Raw genomic sequence first — 26734 nt, 5'->3', positions numbered from 1 at the left:
TAATGACGTTTTTTTAAATCACCACAATATTAATTTTACACTACTTACATCAGCATGCTGTTGGAATAAGACTGGGGCCCAGCCCCCACCTTACAGCATTGCACTGGAGAGTCAGCTGAGAGAAGAACTGTTCACGGGGTACTCGATACTACAGAGACCGTCCCAAATCGTAGATGTCTTCATGGACTTCTCTCTTCTGACCGTCAACGACCTGGTGGGTATTAGAAAATTTTATTGATTAATATACAAGAAAAAATACGCGTCTATTAAAAGTCCCTTGTTATAAAGATATCAGTTTAGCGATATTCGGTACTTTGCAATACTTACACGGAACCCCTCCAAAAATAAAATGCTTTAAAATTTCATAAGTATTAGGTTTATTTTATCTGATCAGTACATTTAGATGCGTCAAGGACTTTCATTATATTTTACGATCAAAAGGCATATTCATGGATAGGTTATGATTTTATACTTGACAGTACATCAAGGATCAGACTTTCTCGGTATCGGCGTTGCTGTCTCTGGTATGGATTAAATTTCCAAATACAGCAATATCTCTAGTTTTAAAGTCATCTTTCTCCTAATTATAATGTCTGTAATTGTAAACATAAAAATTTTATTTTGTTTAAATGGAAAAGTGTCAATTTTTTTTTATATTGCAAACCTCATTACACCTTACAAGATCAAATATCTTTTATGCCTTTAGACATGGACAGACAGTGAAATGGCTTGGCACGCTGGTGCGGGTCTTTCACAGGACTACAACAGTATCCCATTCATGTTTAGCACTGAACAGTTCGTCTGGAAACCGTCCATTTATGTAGAAAACTTGTAAGTAAAGAGACACTCTTGCAAAATTTACAAGGTATACATGTATATAGATTAGATTAAGTATATAAAACTTCCGCAACATTTTAACAGATAAATTTTACGATATTTGCAAATTTCGGATAATCGGCTCAAAAATTTACAGCGGCAATCTGAAACATACATGTAGTTATATTTTATGGTTCAAAAATTTATTTCAATGAATTTATTTTCACTTTTATGTAGTCAAAATTGACATTACTTTTGTTTAAATTCCGTTTCGTTTCGTTTCGATTTTTGGGTTCGTTTCATTTGGTTTCGTTTCGTTTCGATTGGTTTCGTTTCGTTTTGATTGGTTTCGTTTCGCACTTTACAGGCGCCCATTAAAGTGGGCATTGTTTAAATGCACGGTTCTGGTTTGAGGTTTATTTGGGAGAGAGAGAGAGAGAGAGAGAGAGAGAGAGAATATTCAGATGACAGTAGCGTGGGAAATACCTGTCTAATAATAAGGTATATGAAATAGAACCTATGCACCAAAGGTGAAACTGGGATTTTACGTCAGTTTCGGTTAAACTCTGTACAAGCAGTTTTGCATGGGAAACACATGACTGTACACATCAAACCAAAGACGGAAGGATGGACTATTTCACTGACATTGTCATCTTGTGTTTCTTGCTGGGATTGAGTGGTAAGTCATATAGAAAATGTGCTAGTACTGCTGAAATATTGCACGACTAGTTTTAATCTAGTGAAATTAACGCACGTACGGATAGTTTCACTTTTACAATACCGTCACCTGACATGTTTTATGTGGTATTGTTACGCAAATATTTTCTTACAAAGAAGATGGGTGAATAAGGCGTGTAAACTGCACATATGAGGATAGATAAGATACTATAGAATTAAAATATGAACAAATCTCATAATTTCTTTCTGAATTATTGAAAACAATGTATATTTACCATAACATCGATTTATAACCTTTAGATATGTTAAATATTTAGAATAGGTTGGTTTAAACTGGCGTATGCGTGTCAAAACCTCCAAATGTCATTTTTAGAACTTCAATGCCTTTTCTTTTATAGAGTGGGTCTGGGATCCATATTTTTGTCATAGTCTATATGAGGTTTAAAGGAAATCAAACCGATTGCAATCAACAAAAACGTGGAGATGACCCACTATACTATAAAAATGTCATTTTGTATCCCAACAGTTGAACGTTTTAGAGAAATACTTAAAGTCCATCAATTCGTGGTTGAAGTTGCATTTAGCATTTAACAATGATATTTGTTGTGACTAAAATGGCTCAGTGATTAGAGCACCAGACATGAGGTAACATTATAGAGCGAGGGTTTTTAGGTTGTGGGTTCGATACCACCAAAACTTTATTTAATTTATTTTCTTATCGTTTGTTTAAATATTCAAAACTGAATATAGTTACAAATCGTGCTTTTTTAAACTTGTAATATAACATCATCTAGTATATTTGGTTGAAGAAAAATTAATTTGAAATTGTTTTTTTACGAGAAAACCAAATGGGCATTTGCGCTATCTTTTCCCCCAATCTTCTTTAAGTTTTGGAATTTTAATCTATTATGTACATGTACATTTGATATGTACATATATATATATATATATATATATATATATATATATATATATATATATATATATATATATATATATATATATATATATATATATATATATATATATATATATGGGCTTATATAATCTAGTGAAATTAAACCACGTACAAGTAGTTTCACTTTCACAATACCGTCACCTGACAAGTTTTATTGTGGTATAGTGTTACGCAAATATTTTCTTACAAATTTAAGTTTTGGAATTTTGATCTATTATGTACATTATATATATATATATATATATATATATATATATATATATATATATATATATATATATATATATATATATATATATATATATATATATATAAAATGTACATGTACATAATAGATTAAAATTCCAAAACTTAAAGAAGATGGGGGAACAAGATCGATAAGAGTTTACAGAGACGTTGAATGTTTGTTTAAATACAAACAAGGAAATAAAACCAAATTGTCGATATTGTATGATTGAGAGAGGGAGAGAGAGAGAAAGAGAGAGAAAAGAGCGAGAACGAGAGAAAGCGAGAGAGAGAGAAAGAGAGCATACATAATCAACATGTACAGGCAATTATTTCAAAAAGAGTAAAAGTCATCAAATATAGTTTTATTTTCTATAGTGAATAGTTATTAACAAATTGACTCTATTTTTCAGCTGGTCAGGATGCAGGTACCACCATAATGGGACCTACTCCCATGTCTAAAATGGCACCACCAAGTCTGCTCCCTCTCATCGCACCAGTGGTCACCACGATTATCTGTACAGTCATCATCATTGTCGTCATCATCCTCTATCTACGGTGCTGTCATCGCACGACGGGAGATAAAGTCTCAGACGGTAGGTAGACTTTCAGAGAGAGAGAGAGAGAGAGAGAGAGAGAGAGAGAGAGAGAGAGAGACAGACAGACAGACAGACAGACAGACAGACAGACAGACAGACAGACAGGCAGACAGACAGACAGACAGACAGACAGACAGACAGACAAAGAGAGAAAGAAGGAGAAGAAGGAGAGAAAGAAGGAGAAAGGAGAAAGAGATTGACTTATTTAAATTGTTTGTTTTTTAGTTGAAAAAAGCAAAAAGACAGAGAAGACAAAATGTTCTACAGGAGGTTTTGAAAAAGGTACACGAGTTTAGTTATAAATTGATATGTACCCTCTCACATTTATACGTGGCTACAGGGATCTTAATTAATGAACCAATAAGTCATAAAATATCACTTAATGACGTTAGATACACTGTTTGATTACAACTTGTAATGTAATTGAATACTGGAAAATTTGCCCAGAGCTCTATTGTAAACCTAACCATAACTCTACAGCTTCCATTAGCTATGGTGTTCCGATGGGGCCACTTCGACCTTCGCAACTTCACCTTTAGGTGAGAGTGCGAAGTTGCGAAGGCGAAAGTGCGACGGCGAAGGAGCGAACGTGCGAAGATGCGATGGCGAAAGTGCGAAGTTGCGAAGGCGAGAGTGCGAAGTTGCGAAGGCGAAGAAGCGATAGTAGTATTGCTCATTCGCCTTCGCACCTTCGCACTTTCGCCTTCGCCTTTTTTGATAGCATTCAGAAAGTCTCGGTCGATTACATAGAATTTGATGCAGGCGCCGTACTCGCCAAGGTTTTCCGATTAATCCATGATATTAATGGTACGCAAGCGATTAGCCATTGTGCTTACTATGAATGTTGATAAATATTTTAATGTGTATATGTGACATATATGTTTACCAGTGCTGGCTATGCCTAATCATTATATACTCCACATAAAATGTAATGTCCGCCATAATGTATACATATGCACTTCCAGACTCCTGTCACGTACCAGCTGTCTGTTTACCGTGGATCAAACACAGTAATATGCATTCTAATTTCATTATGCGGCACTCTTTGCTCATGTATGGATTAAGTTAAGTTTCGCCTGTGTAATTTATACATTCTGAGTGTATTCTGTATTGTGTCCGCGACGGCGTGTTGTGTGTTAGCGCGATGTCTCGTTTATCTGAACGCGATGTCGCGTTAACGCAAATGGCCCTATCCGGACACCATAATTCTGTTTTCGAGGTTGTTACTTCTATACTGCAGCCAAAGTTAAACAGCCTGATTTTTTTTTCGGGGGGGGGGGGGGGGGGGTCAATGCTTTTCATGCACGTCCATAAAACGTCCACAAATAGCCGGAGGACTGTAGCTCCCGGTCTGAAAAAATTCGGATGGACGACCTGGGAGCTACAGTAGGCTAATTACCATAGGAAAAATCTGCAATTTACGGCGCACAAAAAATTGCGCTATTTTTGGACTTATTAAGGTCTTCCGTTTCCAACTGTTTTCGTACTGTTTCTTATTATTAAGGTCTTCCGTTTCCAACGGAAGACCTTATTGTTTTCGTACTGTTTATTATTATTTTTTTTTTCCAAATTTTGTGCACGCGATTTCTCAAAAACTACTCAACCGATCTGAACAATTTTTTCACAGATGATGGGAAATTATCTGAATTTTATATGTTGTTGAATTTTTTGTCGTCGTCACTTCCGGTCCGGATTTACGGTCGATTTTGTAGTTTTTTACGACAAATTTTGTGCAGAGTTGATCTCAGAAACTATAAGAGATATGACTTTGAAATTTTCAGGATAGGTAGAGCATGGTTTGAAGTTGTGCACTATTTAGTTGTTTTGCATCAGTGGCGCTATTCTTTGGAGCTCGCTTAGGCACAAAAATGGGGTACAGATTTCGAATCAAAATTTCCATATGTTTTGATCAGTATCTTTTTATCAGTTGATATTTTGACAAGACATATAGAACAAAAGTAGTAGAGAATCAAAAGTTCTATCCAATAAAATCAAGAAAAAGGGGCTGGCCCCTTTAATTAGGGACCAAGAGACTCGTAAATTCTATTACGAATAACTTGAAAACGATAAATATTTTGTTATGCATTATAAAAATCAAAGTTGTTGATCTCTACATTATCGGTTTGAAAGAGTCATCGTCAGGCCCATGTCTGAGGTAATTAGGGTTTTTATTCTTTATCTTCAATTTTTTTTTTTCTGGGGGGGGGGGTAATTTTGAAATTGTATCGATATCTCATGGTATCATTTTATCTAAAAAAAAAAAAATCGGACGGAAGACCTACTCGTTACTCGTAACGAGGTCGTATCTAGTTATTATTATTTTTTTTTCCCACAAATTTTGTGCACGCGATATCTCGAAAACTATTCGGCCGATTTCGACCATTTTTTCACAGATGATTGCCAGTGGTCATAATTCTAGAAGTTTTTTGAAATTTTGAAATCGTCACTTCCGGTTCCGAGTTACGGCCGATTTTGTAAGTTTTTACGACCAACTTTGTGCAGACATAAACTCAGAGACTATCAGAGATATAGATATGAAATTTTCAGGATAGGTAGATCATAGTTTGAAGGTGTGCAGAATGTAGTTTTTTTGCGCCAATGGCGCCATTTCTTTGAGCTCGCCTAGGCTCGAAAATTGGGTTCGAATTTCGATTCAAAATTTTCACACGTTTTGATCTTTATCTTTTTATCAGTTAATATTTTGTTAAAACATATATAACAAAAGTGGTAGATAATCAAAAGTTCTTTCCAACAAAACCAAGAAATAGGGGCTGGCCCCTTTTTTTCGGGGCCAAGACACTCGTAAACTATATTACAAATAACTTAAAAACGATAAAGATTTTGTAATGCTTTATAGAAGCAAAGTTGTTGATCGTAACAATATCTATCAGGAAAAATCATTGCCACGCCCATTTGTTACGTAATTAGGGATTTTTAGGGGCCAGAGCTCTTAAAACTTTGACGCAATATATCTAGAGAAGGATACATATTTTGTTAAGCATTGTAGAAGAGAAAATGCTTGCATTGATAATTCTAATCGATTCCAATAATCAAAACACCAATGTCTGTCCCAATTAAGGATCTAGAGGGCTGGCCCCTAAAATATTCAATCATTTGTATCTCAAAAATAATGAACAATTTTAAATAGCTGTAAGAACAAAAAATGTTATTATTTGCGAGACCTTTCGATTGAAATAAAAAAAAAAGGGGCTGGCCCCTTAAATTAGGGACCAAGACACTCGTAAACTTTATTATAGATAACTTAAAAACGATAATTTTTTTGTAATGCATTATAGAAGCAAAGTTGTTGACCGTAACAATATATATCAGGAAAAATCATTGCCACGCTCATTTATTACCTAATAAGGGATTTTAAGGGGCCAAAGTTCTAAAACTTTGACGCAATATATCTAGAGAAGGAGACATAATTTGTTAAGCATTGTAGAAGAGAAAATGTTTGCATTTATGATTTAAATCGATTCCATCAATCAAAACACAAATTTCTGTCCCCATTAAGGATCTAGTAAAATATTCAATTATTTGTATCTAAAAAAAAATAAACAATTTTAAATTGGTGTAAGAACAAAACATGTTAGTATTTGTAAGGCCTTTCGAAAGAACTCAAGATAAAGGGGCTGGCCCCTTAAATTAGGGGCCAATACAGTCGTAAAATCTTTTTCACATACCTTAAAAACGATCAAGATTTTGTAATGCATTACAGAAACAAAGTTGTTGATCGTAACAATATCAGTTTGTAAAACTCATTTCCAAACCAATTGATGACATAATTAGGGATTTTAGGGGACTAAACTCTTAAATCTTTAATATGCAATAATTGAAAATGCAAAACACTTTGTTAAGTATTTTAAAGGATATTGACAATCGTATACATTATCGGAATGGGAGTGTTTGAGGGAGAATTCTGAAATTTCATTGAAATTTTAATCATATCGTTTAAAAATTGAACGGAAGACCTACTCGTTACTCGTAACGAGATCGTATCTAGTTAGCCTTATATTCACACAAATTCTGTAAAAAGAATTAGTACCATTAAATTCTCTAGCCAATTTACTACTGATATCGTCACTTTACACTTGCCTCAGACTTTCTCTAAAGAATGATAACCGACCTCGGAAAATGAAGTATGTTAATTCACGTCGAGATCGAGAGTCGCCATTTTAAAATGTAAACAAACTTGCACCACTTTAATTTAAAGGGCTGCTGATGGTGTTTAAAAGAAAATCAGAGGCAAGTGAAGTGACGATATCTGTATTAAAACGTCCGAGGGATATTTTGGGATCAAATATTTGTACAGAATGTGATCGTAAATGAGATTAATCGGCCCAAAACTAGCACATTTTTTGTGCGCAGTAAATTGCAGTTTTTTTCACTATGGTAGGCACTGTAGCTCCCAGGTCTAGGTAATCGTGTTCAAAAATCCAGACGTGTAAACTTGTAAACCCGAATACGTAATCGTGTTGGTGTGTGAGTCTGAGTATGCATGAATATGTGTAATTCTGATGGTGTAACCTATAAAACTCAGGAAAACAACATGTAATATCTGACTCAATTCCTTCGCATGATGCACACTTTGCAGCTTTATTGCTTTCATCAGTTAAATAAACCTTCCACTTTGCACACTTTTAATCCGTAGTTTCTGCATTTGTATCTTCAGGCTCGACAATAGCACATCTGACAAAATACAAATTGACAAATGTAAAGTCTACAAGTTTGTCGAATTTTGACATGACCTTATATGGCAACTGCCTTGCTGCGGGGAAACGGCATGCCGTAATCGCCGGAATGGATGAAAAATAAACATAATATTCAGCTTAACTGTTGCATTAAGCTTTTAATGAACGACATTTTTTCTATCGAAAATATCGGTATTATCTTTAGAAAAATTTTGAGGTACGATTGAAACTGGACCAAACAGGAAGAGCTAGGGTTATGCATATAAAAATCGTCGCCAATGTGACGAATGCGATTATTAGGGTCTTCCGTTTTCAACGGAAGACCCTCTTGTTATTCTATTGTTTTTTTTATTAGGGTCTTCCGTTTCCAACGGAAGACCCTCTTGTTATTCTATTGTTTCTTTTTATTAGGGTCTTCCGTTTTCAACGGAAGACCCTCTTGTTATTCTATTGTTTTTTTTATATGGGTCTTCCGTTTCCAACGGAAGACCCTCTTGTTATTCTATTGTTTCTTTTTATTAGGGTCTTCCGTTTTCAACGGAAGACCCTCTTGTTATTCTATTGTTTTTTTTATATGGGTCTTCCGTTTCCAACGGAAGACCCTCTTGTTATTCTTCGGTTTCTTTTTATTATTATTAAGGTCTTCCGTTTCCAACGGAAGACCTTTTTGTTTTTGCTTTGTTTCTTTTTCCCTATTATTAAGGTCTTCCGTCTTCAGCGGAAGACCTTACTGTTTTTCCACGGGTTCTCATTCTTCTATATTATTATTATTTTTCTCCTTGGTAGACACCCTTAATTTCTCAGCCGTTTCTCAATCGATTTTAATGATTTTTATAGGGATAATGTCTTTGGTGAATGTCTCTTTGCATCCCACTTCCTGTCTGAAAATTCACTTCCGCTTCGGAATTATCTCCCTTTTTCCTGTATTTTGGAGCATGATGTTGTCCACGCATCTCCTCAGGAACCGTTATAGTTAGAGACTTGAAATTTATATGCAAGACAGAGTGGTTATGGTAGATATGCTTGCTTGTTTTAGATTTGTCGAGAAGCCATTTTCCTTGAAGCTCGCCTGGACCCGAAAATTGAGATTAAGAAACGTTGTAATTTTTTGTGGTTTTCTTTAATTATCTAATTTCTGAAAAATATTTTGTTAAGATATGTAATGCAAAAATAGTTTCTTTTTACAAGACCTTTCCTTTAAAATCAAGAAAAAGGGGCTGGCCCCTCAAATAAGGGGACCAAACTGCTCTAAAGTCTTTAATCTGTAGCCCTTTACTAAACGATATTTTGCGAAATGTTATAGAAGCAAATATGTTTATCTCACAGTTTTGTATCCAGGCAATGTAATGATTTTTCCATGTGTTACGTAATTAAGGGTTTTAAGGAGCCAAAAGTCCAAAATTTTGATTACCCATATCTCAGAAAGGAAAAATATTTCGAAATGCAGTACAGAAGAAAAATTGTTCAAAATGATGTTCTTAACAATATGCAAGCTTCAAAATTTCGTTAAACGGCCCCTATAAGGAGAAAAAGGATCGGCCCCTAAAACATTCTTTCTCATATATCTCCAGAACGGTAACGAATTTGTAACCCTTGTTGAACAAAGTGTGTTTAGAATTAAGTGACCTTTTATTTAATATCAAGAAAAAGGGGCTGGCCTCTTAAATTAGGGAACCAAAGGGCTCTAAAGTCTTTTATCTATAGTCCTTTACTGAGGGATATTTTATAAATTGTTATAGAAGCAAATATGTTTTTCCCACAGTTATGTATCTAAGCGATGTAATGATTTTATCATGTGTTACGTAATTTGGGGTTTTTAGGGGCCAAAAGTCCACAATTCTGATCACCCATATCTCAGAAAGGAAAAATATTTTGAAATGCAGTACAGAAGAAAAGTTGTTCAAAATGATGTTCTTAACAATATGCAACCTTCAAAATTTCGTTAAACGGCCCCTATAAGGAGATAAGGGATCGGCCCCTAAAACCTTCTTTCTCATATATCTCCAGAACGGTAACAAATTTCTAAAAACTTGTTGGACAAAATGTGTTTAGAATTAAGTGACCTTTTATTTGATATCAAGAAAAAGGGGCTGGCCCCTTAAATTAGGGAATCAAAGGGCTCTAAAGTCTTTTATCTATAGCCCTTTACTGAGGGATATTTTGGTAAATGTTATAGAAGCAAATATGTTTATCTCACAGTTATGTATCTAAGCGATGTAATGATTTTATCATGTGTTATGTAATTAAGGGTTTTAAGGGGCCAAAAGACCACAATTCTGATCACCCATATCTCAGAAAGGAAAAATATTTTGAAATGCAATACAGAAGAAAAGTTGTTCAAAATGATGTTCTTAACAATATGCAACCTTCAAAATTTCGTTAAACGGCCCCTACATGGATATAAGGGATCGGCCCCTAAAACCTTCTTTCTCGTATATCTCCATAACGGTAACGAATTTGTAACGCTTGTTGAACAAAATGTGTTTAGAATTAAGTGACCTTTTATTTGATATCAAGAAAAAGGGGCTGGCCACTTAAATTAAGGAATTAAAGGGCTCTAAAGTCTTTTATCTATAGCCCTTTACTGAGGGATATTTTGTAAAATGTTATAGAAGCAAATATGTTTATCTCACAGTTATGTATCTAAGCGATGTAATGATTGTATCATGTGTTACGTAATTTGGGGTTTTTAGGGGCCAAAAGTCCAAAATTCTGATCACCCATATCTCAGAAAGGAAAAATATTTTGAAATGCAGTACAGAAGAAAAGTTGTTCAAAATGATGTTCTTAACAATATGCAACCTTCAAAATTTCGTTAAACGGCCCCTATAAGGAGAAAAAGGATCGGCCCCTAAAACCTTCTTTTTCATATATCTCCAGAACGGTAACAAATTTCTAAAAACTTGTTGGACAAAATGTGTTTAGAATTAAGTGACCTTTTATTTGATATCAAGAAAAAGGGGCTGGCCCCTTAAATTAGGGGATCAAAGGGCTCTAAAGTCTTTTATCTATAGCCCTTTACTGAGGGATATTTTGGTAAATGTTATAGAAGCAAATATGTTTATCTCACAGTTATGTATCTAAGCGATGTAATGATTTTATCATGTGTTATGTAATTAAGGGTTTTAATGGGCCAAAAGTCCAAAATTCTGATCACCCATATCTCAGAAAGGAAAAATATTTTAAAATTCAGTATAGAAGAAAGTTGTTCAAAATGATGTTCTTAACAATATGCAAGCTTCAAAATTTCGTTAAACGGCCCCTACATGGATATAATGGATCGGCCCCTAAAACCTTCTTTCTCATATATCTCAAGAACGGTAACGAATTTCTAAACATTTGTTGACAAAATGTGTTCAGAATGAATTGGCCTTCCATTTGATTTCAAGAAAAAAGGGCTGGCCCCTTAAATTAGGGGATCAAAGGGCTCTAAAGTCTTTAATCTATAGCGTTTTACTAAGAGCTATTTTGTGAAAGGTTATTTAAGCTAAATTAGGTATAATACATTTATATATTCTAACAATATAATGATTTTCTCTTACGTTACCTAATAAGGGTTTTTTAGGAGCCAGAGGTAAACAAGTTTAATCTTTTCTATCTTAATTTGAAGAAATGCAAGTATTTAAAAACACAATATAAGAGAAGTTATAAAATGTGATACAAAAAAGCATTAGTTCTCCACTCTTTTTTCCATATCATGTGTTTTGGTCGAAAATCAAAGTCGATGATGTCCTATTTCCTTCTAAAAATCGGACGGAAGACCTCCTCGTTGCTCGCAACGAGATCGTGTCTAGTTGTTATTGCTTTGTTTCTTCTTCCCTATTATTATTATTTTTTTTCTTACAAATTTTGTGCACGCCATTTCTCAGCAACGGCTCATTTAATTTTTATGAAACTTTCAGATCTGATAGGTATTGATCTAAACCTTGTTGCAAATTTTTTTCATTGATGACGTCACTTCCGTTTTTGAGATATTGTCGATTTTATGATTTTTATAGGGGTATTTTGTCGGTGGAACTCCTCTTATTATCCTAACTATTGCAGATATAAAGTTAAAATTTTCAGGGATGGTAGACAAAAGACTGAAGTTATGCATGAAGGTCTCAAATCATTTTTATCTCGAATAGCGCCGACGCTCGCCTGGACCCGAAAATTGAGATTAAAAAAACGTCGTGAATTTTCGTGCTTTTCTTTCTTTATCTCTTTTCTGGAAATTATTTTATTAAGACATGTAATGTAAAAAAGGTTTATATTTACAAGACCTTTCAGCTGATATCAGGAAAAAGGGGCTGGCCCCTCAAATTAGGGACCTAGAAGACTCTAAAATCTTTTACCCATAGCGCTTCACTGAGGGATATTTTGAAATAGATTATAGAAGCAAATATGTTTGTCTTACAGTTATGAAGCCCAGCAGCATAACGATTTTCTCATGTGTTATGTTATTAGGGGTTTTTAGGGGTCATAAGTCCAAAATTTTGATCACCTATATTTCAAAAAGGAAAAATATTTTGAAATGCAGTATAAAAGAAAAGATGCTCAAAATGATGTACTTAAGAACATGAAACCTTAAAATTTTGGCTCAGTGGCCCCAATAAGGAGATAGGGGACCGGCCCCTAAAACATTCATTCTCAGATATCTCAAGAACGATAACGAATTTCTAAACACTTGTTGGTCAAAATGTAATTATAACCAAACGACCTTTCATTTAATACCAAGAAAAAGGGACTGGCCCCTAATATTAGGGACCTTGAGGGCTCTAAAGTCTTTTTGCTATAGCTCTTTACCGAAGGATATTTTGTAATAGACTTTAGAAGCAAATATGTTTATCTTACAGTTATGAATCCCAGAAGTATAACGATTTTCTCGTATGTTACGTAATTAGGGGTTTTTAGGGGTCACAAGTCCGAAACTTTGATCACCTATATCTCAAAAAGGAAAAATATTTTGAAATGCAGTATAAAAGAAAAGATGCTCGAAATGATGTACTTAACAACATTCAACCTAAAAAATTTGGTTCAGCGGCCCCAATAAGGAGATAAGGGACCAGCCCCTAAAACATTCTTTCTCAGATATCTCAAGAACGATAACGAATTTCTGAACACTTGTTGAACAAAATGTCTTTATAATTAAATGACCTTTCATTTGATACCAAGTAAAAGGGACTGGCCCCTAATATTAGGGACCTAGGGGGCTCTAAATTCTTTTTCCTATAGTTCTTTACCGAGGGATATTTCGGAATAGATTATGGAAGCAGATATGTTTATCTAACAGTTATGTAGCTTAACATTATAATGATTTTCTCATGTGTTCCGTAATTAGGGATTTTTAAGGGGTCAAAAGTCCAAAACTTTGCTCACCTATATCTCAAAAAGGAAAAATATTTTGAAATGCAGTATAAAAGAAAAGATGCTCAAAATGATGTACTTAACAACATTCAACCTAAAAAATTTGGTTCAGCGGCCCCAATAAGGAGATAAGGGACCAGCCCCTAAAACATTCTTTCTCAGATATCTCAAGAACGATAACGAATTTCTGAACACTTGTTGAACAAAATGTCTTTATAATCAAATGACCTTTCATTTGATACCAAGTAAAAGGGACTGGCCCCTAATATTAGGGACCTAGGGGGCTCTAAATTCTTTTTCCTATAGTTCTTTACCGAGGGATATTTCGGAATAGATTATGGAAGCAGATATGTTTATCTAACAGTTATGTAGCTTAACATTATAATGATTTTCTCATGTGTTCCGTGATTAGGGATTTTTAAGGGGTCAAAAGTCCAAAACTTTGCTCACCTATATCTCAAAAAGGAAAAATATTTTGAAATGCAGTATAAAAGAAAAGATGCTCAAAATGATGTACTTAACAACATTCAACCTAAAAAATTTGGTTCAGCGGCCCCAATAAGGAGATAAGGGACCAGCCCCTAAAACATTCTTTCTCAGATATCTCAAGAACGATAACGAATTTCTGAACACTTGTTGAACAAAATGTCTTTATAATCAAATGAAATGCAGTATAAAGAAAATATGCTCGAAATGATGTACTTAACAACATGAAACCTTAAAAGTTTGGTTCAGTGGCCCGAAAATGGAGATAAGGTCCGGCCCCTAAAATATTGTTTTAGAAGATATCTCAAGAATTTCTGAACACTTGTTGAACAAAGCTCTTACACCTGAAACAAAATAGTATCTGGCCCTTATAATGTAGACCCTCTTTTCCTGTTTTAAATCATGTTTAGCTGTTAAATAGCAAAATCAAGATCGAACATAAATCTAAAGTTCTAAAATCAGACGGAAGACCTCCTCGTTGCTCGCAACGAGATCGTGTCTAGTTCTTTTTCTTTTTTTTTCTTACAAATTTTGTCCGCGCGAGTTCTCGGAAATGGCTCGGCCGATTTTCTTAAAACTTTCAGATCTGATAGATACTGATCTGAACCTTATTGGAAATTTTTTATTTGGATGACGTCATTTCCGTTTTAGAGATATTGACGTTTTAGCGATTTTTAGAGGGTCAGCTTGTCCGTCGAACTCCTCCTTAACGATAAAAGATATCAAATTCAAATTTTCAGGAATTGTAGACGAATGATTGTAGTTTTGTCTAAAGTGAGCCATTTATGTTTGGCACAAAAGGCGCCCAAGCTCGCCTGGACCCGAAAATTGAGACATAAAAAATGTAGTGATTTTTCTTGGTTTTCTTTAATTATCTCTTTTCTTGAAAATATTTTGTTAAGACATGTAGAGCAATTAAAATTTATTTTTTCAAGAGCTTTCATTTGAGATCAAGAAAAAGGGGCTGGCCCTTCAAATTAGGGGCTGAGGGGGCTCTAAAGTCTTTTGATGATAACTTTTTACTGTAAAATATTTTGTGATACGTCATTGAAGCAATTATGTTTATTCTAACGTTATTCACCTATACATGGCAATCATTTACTCCTATATGACGAAATTAGGGATTTTAAGGGACCAGAAGTCCAAAACTTTGATGCTCAATATATCTAAATGGAGGAAAATTTTGATAAGCAATATTGAACAAAAGATGCTCAAAATATTGAGCTTATCAATATGCAACAAAAATTTCTTTGTTATGCGGTCCCTGAAAGGAGTTACAGGGTCGGCCCCTAAAAACGATCCTCTCCAGATATTTCCTGAACAGTACAGAATTTCTAAATACTTGTTGAACAAAATGTGTTTGAATTGACAAGAGCTTTCATTTGAGATCAACAAAATGGGGCTGGCCCTTCAAATTAGGGGCTGAGGGGGCTCTAAAGTCTTTTGATGATAACTTTTTACTGTAAAATATTTTGTGATACGTCATTGAAGCAATTATGTTTATTCGAACGTTATTCACCTATACATGGCAATCATTTACTCCTATATAACGTAATTAGGGATTTTAAGGGGCAAGAGGTCCAAAACTTTGATGCTCAGTAAATCTAAATGGAGGAAAATTTTGATAAGCAATATTGAACAAAAGGTGCTCTAAATATTGAGCTAATCAATATGCATTAAAAATTTGTTTGTTATGCGGTCCCTGAAAGGAGTTACAGGGTCGGCCCCTAAAACAACCCTCTCCAGATATTTCCTGAACAGTACAGAATTTCTAAACATTTGTTGAACAAAATGTGTTAGAATTGACAAGAGCTTTCATTTCAGATCAAGAAAAAGGGGCTGGCCCTTCAAATTAGGGGCTGAGGGGGCTCTAAAGTCTTTTGATGATAACTTTTTAATGTGAAATATTTTGTGATACATTATAGAAGCAATTATGATAATTCTAACGTTATTTACCTATACATGGCAATCATTTACTCCTGTATTACGTAATTAGGGATTTTAAGGGGCCAGAAGTCCAAAACTTTTATGCTCAGTATCTCTAAATGGAGGAAAATTTTGATAAGCAGTATTGAACAAAAGATGCTCAAAATATTCAGCTTATCAATATGCAATAAAAAATTCTTTGTTATGCGGTCCCTGAAAGGAGTTACAGGGTCGGCCCCTAAAACGACCCTCTCCAGATATCTCCTGAACGGTACATAATTTCTAAACACTTGTTGAACAAAATGTGTTTGAATTGACAAGAGCTTTCATTTGAGATCAACAAAAAGGGGCTGGCCCTTCAAATTAGGGGCTGAGGGGGCTCTAAAGTCTTTTGATGATAACTTTTTACTGTAAAATATTTTGTGATACGTCATTGAAGCAATTATGTTTATTCTAACGTTATTCACCTATACATGGCAATCATTTACTCCTATATGACGAAATTAGGGATTTTAAGGGACCAGAAGTCCAAAACTTTGATGCTCAATATATCTAAATGGAGGAAAATTTTGATAAGCAATATTGAACAAAAGATGCTCAAAATATTGAGCTTATCAATATGCAACAAAAATTTCTTTGTTATGCGGTCCCTGAAAGGAGTTACAGGGTCGGCCCCTAAAAACGACCCTCTCCAGATATTTCCTGAACAGTACAGAATTTCTAAATACTTGTTGAACAAAATGTGTTTGAATTGACAAGAGCTTTCATTTGAGATCAACAAAAAGGGGCTGGCCCTTCAAATTAGGGGCTGAGGGGGCTCTAAAGTCTTTTGATGATAACTTTTTACTGTAAAATATTTTGTGATACGTCATTGAAGCAATTATGTTTATTCGAACGTTATTCACCTATACATGGCAATCATTTACTCCTATATAACGTAATTAGGGATTTTAAGGGGCAAGAGGTCCAAAACTTTGATGCTCAGTAAATCTAAATGGAGGAAAATTTTGATAAGCAATATTGAACAAAAGGTGCTCTAAATATTGAGCTAATCAATATGCATTAAAAATTTCTTTGTTATGCGGTCCCTGAAAGGAGTTACAGGGTCGGCCCCTAAAACGACCCTCTCCAGATATTTCCTGAACAGTACAGAATTTCTAAACATTTGTTGAACAAAATGTGTTAGAATTGACAAGAGCTTTCATTTGAGATCAACAAAAAGGGGCTGGCCCTTCAAATTAGGGGCTGAGGGGGCTCTAAAGTCTTTTGATGATAACTTTTTACTGTAAAATATTTTGTGATACGTCATTGAAGCAATTATGATAATTCTAACGTTATTCACCTATACATGGCAATCATTTACTCCTATATGACGAAATTAGGGATTTTAAGGGACCAGAAGTCCAAAACTTTGATGCTCAATATATCTAAATGGAGGAAAATTTTGATAAGCAGTATTGAACAAAAGATGCTCAAAATATTGAGCTTATCAATATGCAACAAAAATTTCTTTGTTATGCGGTCCCTGAAAGGAGTTACAGGGTCGGCCCCTAAAAACGACCCTCTCCAGATATTTCCTGAACAGTACAGAATTTCTAAATACTTGTTGAACAAAATGTGTTTGAATTGACAAGAGCTTTCATTTGAGATCAACAAAAAGGGGCTGGCCCTTCAAATTAGGGGCTGAGGGGGCTCTAAAGTCTTTTGATGATAACTTTTTACTGTAAAATATTTTGTGATACGTCATTGAAGCAATTATGTTTATTCGAACGTTATTCACCTATACATGGCAATCATTTACTCCTATATAACGTAATTAGGGATTTTAAGGGGCAAGAGGTCCAAAACTTTGATGCTCAGTAAATCTAAATGGAGGAAAATTTTGATAAGCAATATTAAACAAAAGGTGCTCTAAATATTGAGCTAATCAATATGCATTAAAAATTTGTTTGTTATGCGGTCCCTGAAAGGAGTTACAGGGTCGGCCCCTAAAACGACCCTCTCCAGATATTTCCTGAACAGTACAGAATTTCTAAACATTTGTTGAACAAAATGTGTTAGAATTGACAAGAGCTTTCATTTCAGATCAAGAAAAAGGGGCTGGCCCTTCAAATTAGGGGCTGAGGGGGCTCTAAAGTCTTTTGATGATAACTTTTTAATGTGAAATATTTTGTGATACATTATAGAAGCAATTATGATAATTCTAACGTTATTTACCTATACATGGCAATCATTTACTCCTGTATTACGTAATTAGGGATTTTAAGGGGCCAGAAGTCCAAAACTTTTATGCTCAGTATCTCTAAATGGAGGAAAATTTTGATAAGCAGTATTGAACAAAAGATGCTCAAAATATTGAGCTTATCAATATGCAATAAAAAATTCTTTGTTATGCGGTCCCTGAAAGGAGTTACAGGGTCGGCCCCTAAAACGACCCTCTCCAGATATCTCCTGAACGGTACAGAATTTCTAAACACTTGTTGAACAAAATGTGTTTGAATTGACAAGAGCTTTCATTTGAGATCAACAAAAAGGGGCTGGCCCTTCAAATTAGGGGCTGAGGGGGCTCTAAAGTCTTTTGATGATAACTTTTTACTGTAAAATATTTTGTGATACGTCATTGAAGCAATTATGTTTATTCTAACGTTATTCACCTATACATGGCAATCATTTACTCCTATATGACGAAATTAGGGATTTTAAGGGACCAGAAGTCCAAAACTTTGATGCTCAATATATCTAAATGGAGGAAAATTTTGATAAGCAATATTGAACAAAAGATGCTCAAAATATTGAGCTTATCAATATGCAACAAAAATTTCTTTGTTATGCGGTCCCTGAAAGGAGTTACAGGGTCGGCCCCTAAAAACGACCCTCTCCAGATATTTCCTGAACAGTACAGAATTTCTAAATACTTGTTGAACAAAATGTGTTTGAATTGACAAGAGCTTTCATTTGAGATCAACAAAAAGGGGCTGGCCCTTCAAATTAGGGGCTGAGGGGGCTCTAAAGTCTTTTGATGATAACTTTTTACTGTAAAATATTTTGTGATACGTCATTGAAGCAATTATGTTTATTCGAACGTTATTCACCTATACATGGCAATCATTTACTCCTATATAACGTAATTAGGGATTTTAAGGGGCAAGAGGTCCAAAACTTTGATGCTCAGTAAATCTAAATGGAGGAAAATTTTGATAAGCAATATTGAACAAAAGGTGCTCTAAATATTGAGCTAATCAATATGCATTAAAAATTTCTTTGTTATGCGGTCCCTGAAAGGAGTTACAGGGTCGGCCCCTAAAACGACCCTTTCCAGATATTTCCTGAACAGTACAGAATTTCTAAACATTTGTTGAACAAAATGTGTTAGAATTGACAAGAGCTTTCATTTGAGATCAACAAAAAGGGGCTGGCCCTTCAAATTAGGGGCTGAGGGGGCTCTAAAGTCTTTTGATGATAACTTTTTACTGTAAAATATTTTGTGATACGTCATTGAAGCAATTATGATAATTCTAACGTTATTCACCTATACATGGCAATCATTTACTCCTATATGACGAAATTAGGGATTTTAAGGGACCAGAAGTCCAAAACTTTGATGCTCAATATATCTAAATGGAGGAAAATTTTGATAAGCAGTATTGAACAAAAGATGCTCAAAATATTGAGCTTATCAATATGCAACAAAAATTTCTTTGTTATGCGGTCCCTGAAAGGAGTTACAGGGTCGGCCCCTAAAAACGACCCTCTCCAGATATTTCCTGAACAGTACAGAATTTCTAAATACTTGTTGAACAAAATGTGTTTGAATTGACAAGAGCTTTCATTTGAGATCAACAAAAAGGGGCTGGCCCTTCAAATTAGGGGCTGAGGGGGCTCTAAAGTCTTTTGATGATAACTTTTTACTGTAAAATATTTTGTGATACGTCATTGAAGCAATTATGTTTATTCGAACGTTATTCACCTATACATGGCAATCATTTACTCCTATATAACGTAATTAGGGATTTTAAGGGGCAAGAGGTCCAAAACTTTGATGCTCAGTAAATCTAAATGGAGGAAAATTTTGATAAGCAATATTGAACAAAAGATGCTCAAAATATTGAGCTTATCAATATGCATTAAAAATTTGTTTGTTATGCGGTCCCTGAAAGGAGTTACAGGGTCGGCCCCTAAAACGACCCTCTCCAGATATTTCCTGAACAGTACAGAATTTCTAAACATTTGTTGAACAAAATGTGTTAGAATTGACAAGAGCTTTCATTTGAGATCAACAAAAAGGGGCTGGCCCTTCAAATTAGGGGCTGAGGGGGCTCTAAAGTCTTTTGATGATAACTTTTAAATGTGAAATATTTTGTGATACATTATAGAAGCAATTATGATAATTCTAACGTTATTTACCTATACATGGCAATCATTTAGCTCCTGTATTACATAATTAGGGATTTTAAGGGGCCAGAAGTCCAAAACTTTTATGCTCAGTATCTCTAAATGGAGGAAAATTTTGATAAGCAATATTGAACAAAAGATGCTCAAAATATTGAGCTTATCAATATGCAACAAAAATTTCTTTGTTATGCGGTCCCTGAAAGGAGTTACAGGGTCGGCCCCTAAAACGACCCTCTCCAGATATCTCCTGAACGGTACAGAATTTCTAAACACTTGTTGAACAAAATGTGTTTGAATTGACAAGAGCTTTCATTTGAGATCAACAAAAAGGGGCTGGTCCTTCAAATTAGGGGCTGAGGGGGCTCTAAAGTCTTTTGATGATAACTTTTTACTGTAAAATATTTTGTGATACGTCATTGAAGCAATTATGTTTATTCTAACGTTATTCACCTATACATGGCAATCATTTACTCCTATATGACGAAATTAGGGATTTTAAGGGGCCAGAAGTCCAAAACTTTGATGCTCAATATATCTAAATGGAGGAAAATTTTGATAAGCAATATTGAACAAAAGATGCTCAAAATATTGAGCTTATCAATATGCAACAAAAATTTCTTTGTTATGCGGTCCCTGAAAGGAGTTACAGGGTCGGCCCCTAAAAACGACCCTCTCCAGATATTTCCTGAACAGTACAGAATTTCTAAATACTTGTTGAACAAAATGTGTTTGAATTGACAAGAGCTTTCATTTGAGATCAACAAAAAGGGGCTGGCCCTTCAAATTAGGGGCTGAGGGGGCTCTAAAGTCTTTTGATGATAACTTTTTACTGTAAAATATTTTGTGATACGTCATTGAAGCAATTATGTTTATTCGAACGTTATTCACCTATACATGGCAATCATTTACTCCTATATAACGTAATTAGGGATTTTAAGGGGCAAGAGGTCCAAAACTTTGATGCTCAGTAAATCTAAATGGAGGAAAATTTTGATAAGCAATATTGAACAAAAGGTGCTCTAAATATTGAGCTAATCAATATGCATTAAAAATTTCTTTGTTATGCGGTCTCTGAAAGGAGTTACAGGGTCGGCCCCTAAAACGACCCTCTCCAGATATTTCCTGAACAGTACAGAATTTCTAAACATTTGTTGAACAAAATGTGTTAGAATTGACAAGAGCTTTCATTTCAGATCAAGAAAAAGGGGCTGGCCCTTCAAATTAGGGGCTGAGGGGGCTCTAAAATCTTTTGATGATAACTTTTTACTGTAAAATATTTTGTCATACCTTAAAAAAACATTTCCGTTTATTCTAACGTTATTCACCTATATATGGCAATGATTTACTCCTATATTACGTAACTATAGATTTTAAGGGGCCAGAAGTCCAAAACTTCGATCCTCTATATCTCTAAATTGAGGAAAATTTTGAAAAAACAATTTTGAACAAAAGTTTTTAAAAAAATTAAGCTAAACAATATGCAACCATATTTTCTGTGCGATGCGGTCCTTTAAAGGAGTTACAGGGTTGGCCCCTAAATCGACCCTCTCCAGATATCTCCAGAACGGTACAGAATTTCTAAACTCTTGTTGAACAAAATGTGTTTGAATTGACAAACACATTCTTATGACATCATGAAAAAGGGGCTGGCCCTTCAAACAAGGGGCTGAGGGGGTCTCTAAAGACTTTTAATGATAAATATTTACTGTGAAATATTTTTTGATCCGTTATAGAGGCAATTATGTTTATTCTAACGTTATTTACCTATACATGGCAATCATTTACTCCTACGTTACGTAATTAGGGATTTTAAGGGGCCAGAAGTCCAAAAATCTGATCCTCTATATCTCAAAATGGAGGACAATTCCGAAAAGCAGAATTTAACAAAAGATACTCAAAATAATGTGCTTAACAATGTACATCCATATATTGTTTGTTATTTGGACCCTAAAAGGAGTTTAGGACCAGATATAAAAACTATTTTTCACATATATCTCAAAACGATAACCAATTTCTAAACATTTATTAGCAGTACACAAAAATACCTTTTAGCTAAAATGAATGAAAAGGAGCTGATCCCTCAAAAAAGGGACACAAAAGGGGTAGATAGTCTTTCACCCATTACTCTTAGATCCCGCTTCCATTTCCAGATACGTTTCGTTGACGAAGATCAAGAGCAAGGTCATTCCGTATTCTAAAAATCGGACGGAAGACCTCCTCGTTGCTCGCAACGAGATCGTGTCTAGTTTTTTTTCTTTTTCTTTTTTTTCTGACTCCTTTTCGGCTTCATAACTCAAAAAGTTTTCAATTTATTTAAAGGAAACTTTCAGGGATTATGTGCAATTATAATGCCTCAAAGATGTTAAAGTTTCCATAACAACGTCACTTCCGTTTTGACGTAACGTCATTTTTAAACTTTAAAAAAAGTCATTTTGTCCGCGACATTTCTCAAAAACGCTTTAAGATAGAGTCTTGAAATTTTCTGTGGTTATGAATTTGGCAATTTACATGTGCAATAAGGCTGGAAATAAAAATCCGTCACTTCCGGTCCAAACCGAAATTGAAACAAATTTTTCGAAAAAATGAATTTTCTGATCAAATCAAAAATGAATATGTGTTTTGTAGACCTTATAAAGCTGAATCTAACCCTGAAATCCGTTTTAAAATCGGACGATGCATTACAGAGATATCTGGGTTCAAAAATTGATTTTTCCGTAAATTTTGATTCCGCGTCCTTGGTTTAAAAAATAGCGTAAAGTTCAAAGTAAAATTAAGTCGTACCATAAATAATTGTTAAGTCGTACTGTAACACATTCGGAATTTTTTTGTTAAGATGTTCTTGAAATCGGAAAGGTTTTTGTTAAGTCGTGCTTAAAATCATTCGTATTTTGTTAAGTCGTACCAGGAATAATTCGATTTTTATCATGTTTTTATTTTAGTTACTCTTGTTATTGGTTAAAGAGCTCTGCTTCTTACAGGAACTTCCAGCTTTACTTCCGACATTAACGGAAGACCCACTCGTTGCTTTGCAACGAGCTTTGCTCTAGTTAGGGTCTTCCGTTTCCAACGGAAGACCCTCTTGTTATTCTTCGGTTTCTTTTTATTAGGGTCTTCAGTTTCCAACGGAAGACCCTCTTGTTATTCTTCGGTTTCTTTTTAGGGTCTTCCGTTTCCAACGGAAGACCCTCTTGTTATTCTATTGTTTCTTTTTATTATTATTATTAGGGTCTTCCGTTTCCAACGGAATACCCTCTTGTTATTCTATTGTTTCTTTTTATTAGGGTCTTCCGTTTCCAACGGAAGACCCTTTTGTTTTTCTACGGTTTCTTTTTTTTCTTATTCTTATTATTATTATTCTTTTTATTTTTTTTCCAACTCAAATATTTCAAAAACGCTTCCATCGATTGTTTTGAAATTTGCAGGTTTAATGTGTATCTGAAAGATCTCTATGATATGAAAAAATTGTTTGATGACGTCATCAATTTCGTCAGATATTGACGTTTTTCACGTTTTAAAAAGTGATTTTGTCCGGAGCTTTTCTCATTTTTGATTTAAGGTAAAGCTATGAGATTTACAGAAAAAGGTAGAACTATCGTTTTACTTATGACATAAGGCTGGAAACTCAATTCGGACACTTCCGGTCGAAACCGGAAGCAAAACCATTTTTTTTTAATTTTCATGTTTTTCAATTTTAAAACTTTTACGTACGTATCTTACAGTATTTTTCATGCTGAGTTCAAAACTGAAATCCTTTTTTGAATCAGACGATGCATTACAGAGATATAAGGGTTTAAAAATTGATTTTTCCGGAAATTTTGATTTCACGTCCTTGGTTTAAAAAAAGGCGTTATATTCAAAGTAAAATTAACTCGTACCAAAATAATTGTTAAGTCGTACTTGATCACATTCGGATTTTTTTTGGTAAAGTCGTTCTTGAAATCGGAAAGGTTTTTGTTAAGTCGTACCTAAATCATTCGGATTTTGTTAAGTCGTACCAGAAATAATTCGATTTTTTTCATCTTTTTATTTTAGTTACTTTTGTTATTGGTTTAGGAGCTCTGCTTCTTACAGGAACTTCTAGCTTTACTTCCGACATTAACGGAAGACCCACTCGTTGCTTTGCAACGAGCTTTGCTCTAGTTAGGGTCTTCCGTTTCCAACGGAAGACCCTCTTGTTATTCTTCGGTTTCTTTTTATTAGGGTCTTCAGTTTCCAACGGAAGACCCTCTTGTTATTCTTCGGTTTCTTTTTAGGGTCTTCCGTTTCCAACGGAAGACCCTCTTGTTATTCTATTGTTTCTTTTTATTATTATTAGGGTCTTCCGTTTTCAACGGAAGACCCTCTTGTTATTCTATTGTTTTTTTTTATTATTATTATTCTTCTTGTTTTTCCTTCTGACTTCTTTTTTGCTTTATATCTCAAAAACTATTCAACCAATTTGCAAGAAATTTTCAGGGATTATTTTAATTTCTTGTCCCTTGAAGCTTTCAAACTTTTAGTCATTAAGTCACTTCCGGTTTCTAGTTACATCATTTTAAAAAATTTCAAAAAGTGATTTTGTCCAGCACTTTTCTCGTAAACGGTTGTTTATAAAGACTTGAAATTTTCTGTGATTGTAAATCTGCGGATTGACTTATGGCAAATGTACAGAAAAAATTATTTTGTCACTTCCGGTCGAAACCGGAAGTGAAACAAATTTTTCGAAAAAATGAATTTTCTGATCAAATCAAAAACGAATATGTGTTTTAAAGAACTTATTAAGCTGAATCTAACACTGAAAGCCGTTTTAAAATCGGACGATGCATAACAGAGATATCGGGGTTTAAAAATTGATTTTTCCGGAAATTTTGATTCCGCTTCCTTGGTTTAAAAAATAGCGTAATATTCAAAGTAAAATTAACTCGTACCAAAAATAATTGTTAAGTCGTACTTGAACACATTCGGATTTTTTTTGTTAAGTCGTTCTTGAAATCGGAAATTTTTTTGTTAAGTCGTACTTAAAATCATTCGTATTTTGTTAAGTCGTACCATGAATAATTCGATTTTTTCATCTTTTTATTTTCGTTACTCTTGTTGTTGGTTTAAGAGCTCTGCTTCTGACAGGAACTTCCAGCTTTACTTCTGACATTAACGGAAGACCCACTCGTTGCTTTGCAACGAGCTTTGCTCTAGTTATTATTATTATTCTTTTTCTTTATTTTTCTGACTTTTTTAAAGCTTAATATCTCAAAAAGTTTTCAACGGATTTACATGAAACTTTCAGGGATAATGTAACGTCGCTGTCCCTTCAAGATGTTTAATTTTGAATTACAACGTCATTTCCGTTTTTACGTTACGTCAATTTTTAAATTTTAAAAAAGTGATTTTGTCCAGGGCGTTTTTCAAAAACGCTTGAAGATAGAGACTTGAAACGTTCTGTGTTGAAGCATTGATCGTTTTTATTTGGACATAAGGCTGGAATTTAGTTTCCGTTACTTCCGGTCCAAACCGGAAGTGTTTTAAAAATTTTGAATTTTCGAATTTTTCATTTGAATTTCAAATGTTTACGAGGTTTGTCAAGTTGGTCATGCTGAATACGAAACTGAAATCCGGTTGAAAATCAGACGATGCATTACAGAGATATCGGGGTTTAAAAATTGATTTTTCCGGAAAATTTGATACCGCGTCCTTGGTTTAAAAAATAGCGTATTGTTCAAAGTAAAGTTAACTCGTACCAAAAATAATTGTTAAGTCGTACTTGAACACATTCGGATTTTTTTGTTAAGTCGTTCTTGAAATCAGGAAGGTTTTTGTTAAGTCGTACTTAAAATCATTCGGATTTTGTTAAGTCGTACCAGGAATAATTCGATTTTTTCATCTTTTTATATTTAAGTTACTCTTGTTCAAGAGCTTTGCTTCTTACAGGAACTTCCAGCTTTACTTCCGACATTAACGGTTGCTTTGCAACGAGCTTTGCTCTAGTTATTATTCTTCTTGTTTTTCCTTCTGACTTCTTTTTTGCTTTATATCTCAAAAACTATTCAACCGATTTGCAAGAAATTTTCAGGGATTATGTTAAATACTTGTCCCTTGAAGCTTTCAAAGTTTCAGTCATTAAGTCACTTCCGTTTTCTAGTTACGTCATTTTAAAAATTTTCAAAAAGTGATTTTGTCCAGGATTTTTCTCCTAAACGGTTGTTTATAAAGACTTGAAATTTTCTGTGATTGTAAATCTGCGGATTTACTTATGGCATTTTTACAAAAAAAAATTTTGGTCACTTCCGGTAAAAACCGGAAGTGATTTTAATTTTTCGAAAAATTGATTTTTTTGATCGAATCAAAAACGAATATGTGTTTTGTAGAGCATTTTAAGTTGAACCTAACACTGAAAACCGTTTAAAAATCGGACGATGCATTACAGAGAAATTTGGCTTTAAAAATTGATTTTTCCGGAAATTTTGATTCCGCTTATTTGGTTAAGAAAGTAGTATCAAGTACTTGGTTTAATTAACTTGTACCTAAAAATTAATTGTTAAGTCGTACTGTAACACATTCGTATTTTTTTTGTTAAGTCGTTCTTGAAATCGGAAAGGTTTTTGTTAAGTCGTACTTAAAATCATTCGGATTTGTTAAGT

General features: G+C 34.3%; 2 protein-coding genes across 6 annotated transcripts in view; both read left to right on the top strand.

The window, feature by feature from the left end:
• Positions 1–26734, top strand: part of LOC105340138 (uncharacterized) — a 51953-nt gene that overhangs the window by 11052 nt on the left and 14167 nt on the right. The window lies entirely within an intron of this gene.
• LOC136274662 (uncharacterized) overlaps positions 1342–26734 on the top strand; it is a 30211-nt gene continuing 4818 nt past the window's right edge. Inside the window, exons 1-3 of the mRNA XM_066082044.1 lie at positions 1342–1495; positions 3091–3273; positions 3502–3558. Coding sequence (XP_065938116.1) covers positions 1444–1495; positions 3091–3273; positions 3502–3558 — 292 coding nt within the window. The 5' untranslated portion in view covers positions 1342–1443. The remainder of the gene's footprint in view (positions 1496–3090; positions 3274–3501; positions 3559–26734) is intronic.

This window comes from Magallana gigas, chromosome 4, assembly GCF_963853765.1.
Source record: "Magallana gigas chromosome 4, xbMagGiga1.1, whole genome shotgun sequence".
In the NCBI taxonomy this organism is placed as follows: Eukaryota; Metazoa; Mollusca; class Bivalvia; order Ostreida; family Ostreidae; genus Magallana; species Magallana gigas.
The sequence above is the reverse complement of the archived record's forward strand: the minus strand, read 5'-3'. Positions and strand labels throughout refer to the sequence as shown.